Below are 13122 nucleotides of genomic sequence, written 5' to 3' on the forward strand. Positions count from 1 at the left end.
ATCCCTTGAATTCTCAAAAAAAATAGCATCCGTTCAACTAATTAGACTATCAAAATGCGATTTTCACTAAAATTTTTGTCACAGTGAAAAAGATTTGAGTGGAGTGGCGTGAAAACAAATCTGGTTAAATTTTTTTTAAGTAAAATCAAATATGGTAAAAAGATATGCTACTGATAAAAAACAGTTCTGGAACTGAATGAATGCCAGGGTCTCTGCCACCGGACTTATCCCGTTGCCGAGATCTCTTCCAGCCCAGCTTCATGGCAGAGTCTGGAACAAAGTGAGTGTGTACACCTAACAGTCTGAGTGTGTAGCTAGTGTTGTGTATGATATTTCAGTGCTGCCATCTATACTTCAAATTGTGAGTGAAGTGTAATGATTGAATATTTGTAACGTTGTAGGCCTGTTGCTTTCTGTGGCGAGAATTTTTAACGGGGAGATCGGCTCGCATTCGCGCCTTGAAGTTGGGAACCACAGAAAACCAACTTCAGCCGACCACCACTATGGTGTTCGAACCCGGATCCTCGCATCGCGAGTCCGTCACTATAACCACTCGACCAACACAGCGGCACAGTTCTGGAACTACTAGGTATGTATAGCTTTCCAGCACATCGGCCTTGAAAATCTCGAAAGCACTCTTCTCTCTGACATAATTCAATTTCAAGAGAGGAATTCCTGTAATCTTCGGACCACCCGACTTTAACATAATTCAGTCATAACTCGGATAATGAAGATAATTCGTTCTTCGTTTGCTGAAACGCGATTTCCTTCAAGTTTCCGTGTAAAACCGTTTAGTTCATTCCAGGTACGGCCCAAAATTTAGAGATCAGTTTTATAAAACGATAAAAAACACTTGAGGGGGGGGGGGATGACCGAAGGCACAAACAGCTTCGCAATTGGACGGAGAAGAATTTAGAGGAAGATGAGGAAAAACTCCGAAGATCTTTTTATTTCACAATAAACATACTGGTAGTAAGGATGGTCCGATTAATCAATTAATCGGGCCTGTTTATCGATCAATTGTTAATCGCAGTTAAAAATTTTAGTTCAGTTAATCGACTCGATCAATCCGATTAAAATTTTCGTAAAAAAGATCGTAATTTAAATTGATTTTTTAACGAAACTGATTAGACGTTTCGATTTTAAATTATGTTACCTATATGTATAACATTTTGTGTGGATAAGTGAGCAACCACATTTAAAATATTTGAATCAATATTTTGATCGAATTCTTTTGTCATGGGAAAATACGAGCTGATTCAATGAAAACGGGTGATTTCAGTTTCAACTCGAGTTTGATGTGCGTTTTAGAAGACAAGACCAAAATTCATTGTCTCCACTATGAACAGTAGTTTTTCGTATTATTGGAAGCATCAGCTCCTTTCCTCATTAGTACCATTTAGGAGGAGTTTCTACGAGAGTAATATTATGTGAAGTAATTTCAAAATCATTCACTAACTAAAATAACCGATTTTTTGAAAAAAAACGACAAGATGAAAGTGTAGAAATTCCAGGTTTTGACAAAATAAGTTCAGCATATAAAACTGATTTAAGCAGGCAGTCCTAATTAATCTATTCCTTAAGCTGTTCGCTTACGTCTAGTGAATATGTAAGTGAGAAATGAATGAAATTTATTTTTATAGCATCAATTAACATTATATAGTTATGAAAAATATTCGATTAAAAGTTGATTAATCAGTCGATTAATCGATTGAAAATTTTTGATTAAAAATTAAAAGTTTTAATCCATTCCCAGCTTTACTACATACACAAGCCAGTTTATACGGATGTCATTCTCATGTGACGTGATCATAAGATAACAATATAATTAGGTTCGTGGTTCAAACCGCTCAGCTTTACTGGGTCGAGGGCATTGAAAACATTCAAGGGGAAAGAGAGTTTACTCCCTTCTTTTTTTTTCTAACATGCATTATCTCAGCTTAACCTTTGATTTCACATGAAATTGCTCGAAGGTTTCGAAAGAGAAATAGAAGTACGTGCATATGGAAAAGTGGTACCGCGAGGTGGACATAAATTAATCGAGCTCCAGTGACAGTGTAATTCTGTTCTTTGGATGACTGGAGCGAAAATTCAGCTTACGGCTCAGTTCTGTTACGTTACGTTAGCGCGTTCATATCAACTGAAAAATTCGTGAGCCGATGCTGAAAAAACCACCAAAAACATTATCGTAAGCCTACTCTGTACCGTACTATATCTATTTACTTTATTTCTATTTTGATCGCACTTTCTTCTTTATGTTAAGTGTGTTTATTCCTTTGAGAACTTCTAAACATTTGTACGCCATGAACATCATTCAACGACATACCCTCATTCAAGTCTCTTTGTGAAATCAAATGTTTTTTCAAATCATACATATTATCATATTAAGTTATACACATTACCATACTTCCGATCCGAAAAGGTATTCATACAACGTGTAGACTTCAGATACGTCATTCATATTGCAAGGGGTTGCACAGTTATTAAAATAAAAAATATAAACTCTTTTTTTATTCAGTCACCTTGTCCAAAAGAACCCAGTTTAAAAGTTGTTGCCCTGTCTCTTCAGTCCTGAGTCAAACAAAAAAAAATTTCATGTTTTTAAGTGCGATATGCTCTGAAATATTTGAATTCGAAAATCACTAAAAATGAGCGAAAAAACAGCATAAACTAACGGACAAGCTGATTAATACTTTCTTTCTCTCATTCACAGCAATTTTCGAATTTAAATATCTCAGTGAATATTGCGCTTAAAAACATGAAAATTTCTTTGTTGGACTCTGGAGAGACTGGGAAACAGCTTTCAACAAAAAATAAATTTTTTTTAGGACAGGGTGACCAAATGAAAAGTTATTTTTATTTTTTCAGTAAGTACACCCCTTGCAACACGAATGTTGCAGCTGAGGTCTACACGTTATTCGGACATTTCAATTAGAAACATGCTTTTAGAATCAACGATTCACGAGTTATTCCAGGATAACAGGACTTTACTATGGACTCTGTATAGTCTTTGCATCGAAATATGTGTATTAGCAGATGTCGCCGAAGCTTTGCCCAATTCGGTCGATTTTGATCCGACATACAGAATTATACACGATGACGAACTTGAGATTACGAGCGTGTTTAGTGAATGCTCTCAAAAAGTTTAGATTAGTGAACAGTCATTTTTGAATTTGCACTTGATTATTATTAGCTGCAACGTGGTGCCATAATTTACTGTAAATAAAATGTATCAGGAATATTAAGACAACATAACAATTGTCTGTGCATTTTCGAAAAAATAGAAATATAGTAATCGATAATAAAAATTATCGCATAATTCAGAATAATGGAGGGTGGTTTCGTTTAACGGAAGTCATCGAGTGGATCGTTCCCTTCGGCGTCCTAAGGCAATCTACCACCACTACCAGCAGCAACAATTGAAGGAAGAGCAGCCACATTGAGTGGCATAGCGTGGGTTTCTATCGGAATCAATCCACTAAAAAGACTGATGCTGTTGTCGTTGTTGCTGTGGCATCTCGAATCCCTTGGCTTTAAAATTCCATGTCAAATGATATTATAGTTCCAAAACCAAAATTCGAACAAAATTCAATCATCGGGGAGCCATTTAGCACCGTTTTAAGCGCCAGCACTCCAGAAAATCCATTATGGAATCCCAAATTTAGTCCGTTATTGAATTCCAAATTCTGTCCATTGTTGAATCCCAAATTCTTTCCGTTTTTGAATCTGAAACCGTTTCCATTATTGGATCCAAAATTCTGTGGTGGTGTGTTTAGCAGGTTTGACTGCTTCAAATTTTCGATCAAAGTATTCGTGATTATCCTCATCGAACTGCGTAATGGGTAACAACTATGTTACTTACTGTATATTTTTGGTTATCAATATATGTTTGGAATAACAATGAAATATTCATTTAGAACTTCAATTTAAAGATTTAAAAAAAAACGTGAAAATTAGTACGTTAAATTCCTACAACTGAGACTTTTCTACTAAACCTACTCTTCCTATTGCAACCGACTCTATAAACAATTACAGTGTCGAAGATGTAATATTGCCCATTTCGGAAAATCATCATTTCAAGTCTACATTGAAATGTGTAGATTAACAAATATCGAAAAAGTTTTGCCTAATTTTACCTATTTTGATCCGAAATACGGAATAATGCACGGTAATGAACTTGAGATTACGGGAGTATAACGTATATTGAGTGTTCTCAAAAAGTTTAAATGAATGAACAGCCATTTGTGAATTCGCACTTGATTTTTATTAGCAGCAGCGTGCCACCATCATTCACGATAAGTAAAATATATCAGGAATATTAAGACACATACATAAAAATTGTTTGTACGTTTTTGAAAAATAAAAATGATGTTATTGATAAACATTATCGCAGAATTCAGGATTATGAGGGTTGGGAGGGTTCGTTCAACGGAAGCCTTCGAGTGCGTCGTTCTCTTCGGGGTCTTGAGGCAGTTCATTGCCACCAGTGGTATCAATCGAAGGAAGAGTAGCCGCATTGAGTGGCATAGCGTGAGTTTCGAATGGAATCATTCCGCTGAAGAAAGACTGTTATTGTTGCTGTGGCACCTGGAATCCATTAGCTTTAAAATTCATGTAAAATGTTTATATAGTTCCAAAATTAAAATTGGGAAACAATTTAGGCATCAGGGAGCCATTAGCACCGTTCTGAGAACCAGCACTAGCGAAAGCCGTGGCCTTAGAAAATCCGTTATTAAATCCCGAATTCTGTCCGTTATTGAATCCGAAACTCTGCCCGTTATTGAATCCGAAACTCTGCCCGTTATTGAATCCGAAATTCTGTCTATTATTGAATCCCAAATTCTGTCCGTTATTGAATCCGAAATTCTGTCCATTATTGAATCCGAGATTTTGTCCGTTATTGAATTCGAAATTTTGTCCGTTATTGTTTTCAAAATTTTGTCCGTTATTGAACCCGAAATTTTGTCCGTTATTGAATCCGAAATTTTGTCCATTATTGTTTTCAAAAGTCTGTCCATTATTGAATCCGAAATTCTGTCCGTTGAAGGAGGGCACATTACCAGTTCCAGAGGTTTCCCCATTGTTGAATGTCATTCCGAAAGCATTTCCACCGCCGCCACCGGACATATTATTTCCGAAAGCATTTCCTCCACCTGGTGTCATATTTGTATCAAAATAGTTCCCGCCACCTGGCATGAAACCAGTTCTGATAAAGTTCGTACCACTAGGTGCAACACCATTGCCGAAAGTTGTCCATGATCCGGAAAACCCCGAATTCAAACCATTACCCTGATTTCCAGTGGTAACTTGAATATTAGCCGGTGAGGGAGGAAAATTCCCATCAGATTGTCCCATCCCTGACCCACCTCGATTGAAAGACATTCCAAAAGTATAAGTTTTTCCATTTCCACTCCATCGAGTGACAAATACGTTGGGGAAAGCGTCTGGTGGAGGCGCAGGTTGCCATGATTCTGAATCGGTTGCGTCTGGTGCCAGTGTTGTAATTGGTGGTGGTTCAGTAGGTTCCGGAGTAGTTGGTGGTGGTTCAGTAGGTTCCGGAGTAGTTGGTGGTGGTTCAGTGGCAGCAGGTGTCGCCGGAGGATCATCGGTATTGCTTGTTTCGAAACCTCCGGATCCGTAGGTTTCATCAAGATTTCCCGGGTAAACTGTTGAGTAGAATCGGCGGTGTACGCTAGTTGTACGAGTGCGAGTTCTCGGACAAATGCATCTTCCATTCGTGCAAGTACAATCGGGGTTGTTCATGGCTTCTTCCATCGTCAAAGACTCGACAGAGGCATACACCAGTAGAGAAACAGTTGCGATCAGTTGAAGGTACCGAGTGAACTTCATGGTGTCCTAAATCTGAAAACATAGAAATGTAATCATTGATCAGTGAAATTGATCATCGGTGAGCATCAATAATTTGTTTTTAATGTGTGATCAGAAATAGAGAGTGTATATTCGTCGGGTGTATCAATAGTTCGTCGGGTGTATAATATGTGTTTTTGTGATCATAAAAATAGATCTTATAAATAGACACATTGGTGGGGTGACTTCGAGGTTCTGGTTTGAAAGCCGTTTCGGTGTAATTTCCCTGAGTTGTCCAGAGCAAACATTACAAAGTGCTGGGGTCCTTAAGCCGCGATCCAAAAACAACAACATGATCAACTTCGCTACCTATGGGTCTGTTTAATTTTTGAAATTCCGAAAATCAAATTGGTGAAATAAGTGTATTTAGATTTTAAATGGATTATTACAGTCACCGCTCGATATAACGACACTCTTCATCCCGTCGAAAACATAGGCGGAGATGGACGTGAAAGTCTGGGGAGCGGCATGATGATGATGACGTCAATTCATATATATATATATACATTAGATTAGTCGACTCCACCTTTGACGCAGGGGGGGGGGGTCAATGCCCCCATATCTCCGCCCATGGTCAAAAACCGACGTAATATTGCGAGGGTAGTTATATTGAAAGGAAAACATATATGATAGTTGTTGCTATTGAGACTTATCCTATCGGTCGTTGTAATGGAATGGCCGTTATAACATGGGGTCGTTACAACGAGCATCGACTGTATTATGCTATAATTCAAAAAGATTTTAATTAGATTGGTATGACCCATCTCAGTGGGCTGCGTGACAAAAGTTATGATCCATAGATTAAGAGCGCTCCCCCCCCCCCCCACTAAGTAGGTTACTACTGGTCTTAACGTACGTGGACGAGATATTTCGTCCCTGTGTGTATGGAGAGAAGAAATACTTTCATGCTCCCACCCTTCTCTCCAAATTCTTCATTTTGGTAACCCTGTAAACGAAGAAAATTATTTCACTTTCCTTTTTTTTCCTTTATATCTCTCAACACATTATCTTTTTTTTTTGTTTTCTCCTGCACTACGGTTTGACGAGCAAATCAAAAATAGTAATACATACATAGGGAAGTATTGGAAGTATACATACATTGGGAATACTCCCAAATATGGTGATTGGGAGAAGGAGAGAGAAAAACCTGTTCCCCTCTCTTATGTGTTTCTTTTATTTCTTATATGATAAAATCACTTTTTGAGATTTATCTCTGCTGCATAGTGTCCAAATTTGTTGCTAAAAGCCTGTGCGTAAAAGGGGTAAAATGAGAAATATTTGGCGAAAATCCGTGACACTTGGAGTAACGTGCTGGTGTTTACCAAAGTTTATACAGGGTGGGCAAAACGTCCGTAAAAATTCATAAAAACTGGAAAAGTAACGGAAATAAAAAGCGGTTTTTTGTGTGCAAGGTTAGCATCGCTAGGTCAGGGAATTTTTTTGAACAGGAAAACAAACTCAAAAAGCGGATAGGTGGCGCTGACGTACACAAGTAAAAAAAAGAAGATACGCTAATAAAGAACAGAATGCCCCCAAATCGTTTATTACAGCAGTATGTGTTCCACATGACCATTACCACCACAGGGAATAACATATTGCAGGTGAGTCACAAATCCAGCAACGGCAGAGTGCAGCAGGTCCACATACACGGTTTACAACGAAGAACTGATTGTGGATTAGGAGCGCAAGTTCTTATAGCCGTCTCATTTGCATATTTCCACCGAAGTCACTCGTAACAGCGCACCCTATCGGCTGTTTTTAGTTATTTTTCCCTTAAAAAAAATTCTCGCGATCTAGCGATGCTAACTCTGCAAACCGTTTTTATTTCATTTTTAAAGTTTCTACGGACTTTTTGCCCACCCTGTATTTGGTGGGAATTAGTGATATTTGGTGATAATTGGTTCGGTTTCCTCATGTTCAAATATGGTCGATAAAATAAGTTCAAAAACTCGAAAAATATCAAATTTTGTGAGTCGATAAATTTTACTAATAACTTTAAAAGTCAATAAATTTAAAGTAAAAAAATGGAATGTCATATTGAATTAATAAACATTTAATATCGTAAAACACCGAGAAAACACTAAGAATTCCACTTGGTGAACCAACAATTTGCATTGAACTACAGCATCATCAACCTTCATTTTCACTTTAAATACAGACTTTTGAGAAATCATTTCATACTCGAAACCTATTATTTATTCATAGAATTTTTATCCCTTGCATACTATTATAGTTTGGATTTCAAAATTAATTGAATTAAGGAAAATTTTTTAATTTAATTTAACTTTAGTTAATCTTTTTTAATTTTAAACAGAAGAATCAATTTATTTGAAATTTCAAGAAAAATTTGATTAAAAACGAAGAACCACAGCAATTCTTTTTCTAATCCAAAGGAACAACAATTCAACGGAATGGGATTAAAACAAAGAAAGAGACACTTACCGCCGGTCTTTTTAGAAAAAGAATCCTTAAAGGGGGAAAATGTCTATTCAAATATCACCATTCCAGCCTCGGGACTTCCTCATAGAATAAATAACCAGTGGCACACGTACCGCTGAAACTCCTTTATATGTTGCTGCTGGGTTTACATTCGGTTTTACTTCGGTTACTATTTGCCCAAAAAAAAAGAAAATTCGATGTTTGGAATAGAAAACGAGTCGTTCCTGTGTTTTGGGAAACGGGTATTGGTTACTGTAAGTTGTATTAAAAAGTAAATTTTGGTGCACGTGATTTTACCAAAAAAATGTTTTTTTTTCAGTTTTCAGATACTATAAAATTTTCTGCGTGTAGCTGCGTTCGAGTTTGTGTTCTACATGCTTAAGAAGTATTTTTTAAATATTTTAATCTAAACTGCTGATAGGCATTATACTGTGCATGCTAAAGTTTTCTATATTAAAAATGTTCTTTTCTACAAACTGTTTGTTTTTTATCAAATAAGGAATATTCTTTCAAACACCCCTCGTTCAAACGTCTTAAAACTTTGTGTTTGTGCCCAACACCGGCTATAGTAGAGCCTATTACACCCGGTGCTGGCGTGTCTCAGCACTGAGGTTTTACATGATTCTGTCAACGAGAGGATTTCTTATTAAAATGATCTAAAAAATAATTCTATGGCACAAAACATCGATAAATTTTGGTGATTTTCGAAAAGTTTGCATATTGGTGAAGTTAAAACAGCGGGGGAAAAAAACATTCGGAAAAAAAGACCAACAATTAAAGTTCTAAAAGTTCTTGTTAAAATGATATACATTGTATAAAAGTTGTTTAAATTCTTAAATTGTGTAAATATATCCACAGAATTTGAGAATAAACAAAATTGAGTGCCTAAAAAGTGAATAGAAAAATTTTAAATATTCCTTAAAGATACGGAATATTTTTCCTTTAGGAAAGCATGGGATGACAAGATAGTGCACCAACCCCCTTGTAAAAGAGGAAAAAAAACATATTTCATTCTCTTATAATGCAATTCAAATGCTGCTGTATATGGTGTCTGCACTAGTCTCTCTACATGACTGATTCTCAAATGGTGCACAATAGTACTCATTTTAGAAATCATATTATATTAAAAATAGTGATAACGAATCTGATTTCCCCCAAAACGTTCAAGTTTGCAGAAGTCATGTATATTAATTAAAAATAATGCGACCTAAAAAACAAATTTAGTCGAGAGATCCCTTTTGTACCTAGAGATTATTATTTATTTTCTGATTAATAATTACCGCTTGTTGCCTATTGAAATAATATTTGTCCTCGCACACCCCCTCTATGCAATTCCACTGTTATTACGAATATAAAAATTCACAACGCTTGTTTCAAGTCTGCATACACAACTATATGGGACAAGGATGACTTGAAATTTTTTGAAATAAAATCTCATTCCAGGAAATATAACGGGGAAATTGAATTCCTAGTGGTTGCTCTTAGAGACATTCAGGATGAAATGTATAAGATAGAAAGCTGGAATTATTTTAATAGAGCCAAGTTAAACCAGGATAAATGCGAACTTATATGACTCACAACGAGGAGAAAGCGTTCATTAAGTATTTATGGGACACAATATCACACCAACACAAGAAATAAAGTACCTTGGAATCACGTTTGATAATAGACTCAATTTTCGAAATCTCACAGTAAATAGAATTGAATCAGCAACAATAAGAATGACTCAGATTATAAAATTCTGTTATCTAAAATCCAAGCTAAGCTCAAAGAATATGCTAATGATGTATGCACAGGTGATAAAGCCGCCATTTCTTTATGCAGCTTAGAAGAATCACTGGTGCACCAAAATTTTTTAAATTATCTGATCTTTACAAAGAGCTTGGAATAGAATCAATCTTCAAAATTTGTGAAGAGGACTTCAAAGAATTTTTATAATAGACTGGAAAATTTCAACTTGAGGCATCCCCGAGAGATAGTAATGAATGATGAAAATGAGAGACTGAAACAGCTCAGACCTAAGAATGTATTGATGACAAAATACAGGAAAAAATTCCGAAAAATGGAAAAAGGAGTAAGTATTCAAGGTGTAAATTTGTATATAGTATAAAAAGTAGTAGAATGATTCTTAAGACTTTTAATCACTTTTTATGTATTATATGTCCTATTAAGTTATATAGGAAACTTGGCTATAGTTTTGGAAATTGCATGATACTTTAAGAAAACTGCATATACGGGAAGTATTGAAGTAATATCGTCATGTGGAATATATATCATATAATATACTTGGGTTAATTTTTTTGTTCTAACTGTATGTAATAGTCATTACTTCAAACATATGCATATTATAATATCATTTTTGTTTTTGAGTGCAAAGTAACTCAATTGGATCATTTCTCTAAAGATATATCATGGTAATATCCAATTTTTGGAAAATAATAATAAAAAAAAGATGTGATAGAGAGAGGTGGAAATATGATAATTAATGATTGAAAATATTATATTTTGAAGAAGAAAGAAAAATGAATCATGAGAGATTGATGGCATGATAAAAATATTTTTTTGATAAAAAAAAAGGCAACAATATTCTTTATATAAGAAGCTGAAATAAACTGTTATTTCAGAATGATGTCGAAGGAGATCGATTATGTCAAAAAAAAAGAAAAGAATGAACAGTACTGGATGATCGACCGATCCTGCGTAATGGCTGAATAGCACAAATGGAAGGGTAATTGCTTTTCTGAGGGCTGTTTCTGGAGGTTTTGAAAGAAAAAGCGGGGGGGGGGGAGGAGGTGGAGTGGAGGTATGAAAAATAAAATACATAAATAATGTCTTAATAATGAATCACGTCAGCAGTGAACTCCAGGATGAAGGAGATGTAGATCTTAAATTATTAAATTTTTAATTGATCTGGCACTCTATTTCACTTTGTCACGGTCCTAGTCTAAAGCCAGCAACAGAACCTCAACAATTTAAATTGAATTTTATTCTGAATTTATGTTTCGAAGAAACAGTTATAGTTACGAGACGTATAGTCAGACCTCAGTTATTGGGCTTAATCGTTAGTCATCCTTCCGATTGGTCATCCTTCACTTATGAGGTTCTTTCTTATGCGATCCCCAGAGTTGACGCTATATCAAGGTGCATTGTATTATAGGAAGTTCATATTATACAGCAGACATCTTCAACCCGTTGCTCGCGAGCACCATGGTGCTCCCCTGAAGCACCCAGAGTGCTCGTTGCTTGTGTCCGATTTGGTACTCGTGAGCACTTGATCGACGTTCCTATTAAACACCTTGTACGAATTGCATTTAAGGATAAAAATCATCCTGATTTCATGCATTCGTATGTCAAGCATGCCTTAAGGGTGCTCTCCTTTTGACGATTGGCACAGGAAGTGCTCGCAACTAGAAAAACGTTGAAGACATTTGTTATACAACATATGAACCTCACAGCCGCCGCTATTGATTATTACTGTGGTATTCAACCCACGGAGTTTCATCCAATGACGTGGAACTGGAAAATTGTATTTATGATGGCATTAACCACCTCCGTTTCCAAGCCACACGTGGCCATACTCCAACCACGAGTTTCCAATTAAAATTCTGTTGTGAGTATAACTGGCCGGACGTTTTCTCACTTGGTGACTCTTTTGGAAGAAACAGTTGACATTTGTTTCTACTTCAAAGAAAATGGCGATAAACTTGTTGTGTAGAGTATGTACGCAATGCCTGGGTCGTACTGAAATTAAGGAGCGAAAATTCTTTACAAATCAGAAATTATTAATACATATAAGATAGAAACAACTATCTCAATTTTTTTATGATTTCGCACCGCTCACTGACATTCTGTGAAGTCATTTGTGGCGATCTTGTAAATACAGGAAGATGATACGAAACGACTGACACTGACGTTTTGTTTCTTTAACGTGCTGCCATTGAATTCCTTGGTGGAAAGTTTACAACCGTCAAATTTTAAATCAACCCAGCAGAAAAAAATCTTAAGACTTCAGATGGACATGTCTGTATGAGCGCTAGCAGTGTCAGAAAACGAAACACAGAATTGAGTTACTAATAGCTCAAATAGTAGCAGTCTCGGTAATGATTCAAACAGGTACTGGAATTAAGATGGTGCATATTATTGCATCCCAGAGGAAATCCACAATTTGGAACTGACTGTCTTCATGTCCCCAAAGAGCCTGGTGATGGATTTTGAGCTCCAAGTATGCATTCCAGTTGATTTAAGAAGTGCTTAATTGTTTTCAAATCAGGTGATCTGGAAGGCAATAGTTGAGAACTCACGAAAATGCTCCTAGTTAAGCATTCACTATTCGCGAGCATAAGCGGAGATAGACTTGAATGTCTAGGAAGGGGCACGGTCATTATTCCTGGGGGGGGGGGGGCACGATGATTTCAATTCATATATACATTTATACATTAGATCAGATGACCCAACTTTTGATACGGGGGGAATGTTCGTGAGCGATGGGGTGGGTATTCTATTGTCTCAAAACAGCATAATTTATTCGGAATATAAAAGCTCCTGATAAATTGGTGTAAAATGATCAAATAGAATATGTTGGCATACTTTGATCCATTGATAGAAGTCTCAAGTCAGGGACACAAGGGATGTTGAGATTGTGTTAAGCATGCCGTACAGTACCTCATTGATGCGCGTGCCTCAACATTTATGTAATTATAACTATCATAAGCATCATAAGCATGGAAGAATATAATACCTTTCGGGTGATGGGAATAATTAAAGATCAACAACGTGATGAGATTACTATACTCGTTTTGAAATCCAGTAATTAAA

General features: G+C 36.2%; 1 protein-coding gene across 3 annotated transcripts; it reads right to left on the bottom strand.

Moving 5' to 3' along the window:
• Positions 1 to 4241: 4241 nt before the first annotated feature.
• Positions 4242 to 10029, bottom strand: LOC149084348 (uncharacterized). 3 transcript variants are annotated; one of them, XM_089234724.1, is made up of 3 exons: positions 8311 to 8473; positions 5553 to 5862; positions 4242 to 5522 (listed from the first exon to the last, which is right to left on the bottom strand). In XM_089234724.1, exons 2-3 carry the CDS (start codon positions 5848 to 5850, stop codon positions 4624 to 4626), a joined length of 1197 nt encoding a protein of 398 aa, XP_089090850.1. In that variant the 5' UTR covers positions 5851 to 5862; positions 8311 to 8473; the 3' UTR covers positions 4242 to 4623. The 3 variants fall into 3 exon arrangements, with proteins under 3 accessions (XP_089090850.1, XP_089090849.1, XP_089090848.1); XM_089234723.1 differs by lacking the exon at positions 8311 to 8473 and adding an exon at positions 9954 to 10029 and having other exon boundaries at positions 4242 to 5862; XM_089234722.1 differs by having other exon boundaries at positions 4242 to 5862; positions 8311 to 8474.
• Positions 10030 to 13122: the final 3093 nt, after the last annotated feature.

This window comes from Pholcus phalangioides, unplaced genomic scaffold (assembly GCF_987345545.1).
Source record: "Pholcus phalangioides strain wild (caught in Gottingen) unplaced genomic scaffold, Ppha-v1.0 ptg000008l_1, whole genome shotgun sequence".
Taxonomy (NCBI): domain Eukaryota; kingdom Metazoa; phylum Arthropoda; class Arachnida; order Araneae; family Pholcidae; genus Pholcus; species Pholcus phalangioides.

Bases quoted from the DNA above. Each gene is read 5' to 3' on its own strand.
- LOC149084348 (XM_089234723.1), bottom strand. From the start codon at position 5,850: ATGAAGTTCACTCGGTACCTTCAACTGATCGCAACTGTTTCTCTACTG.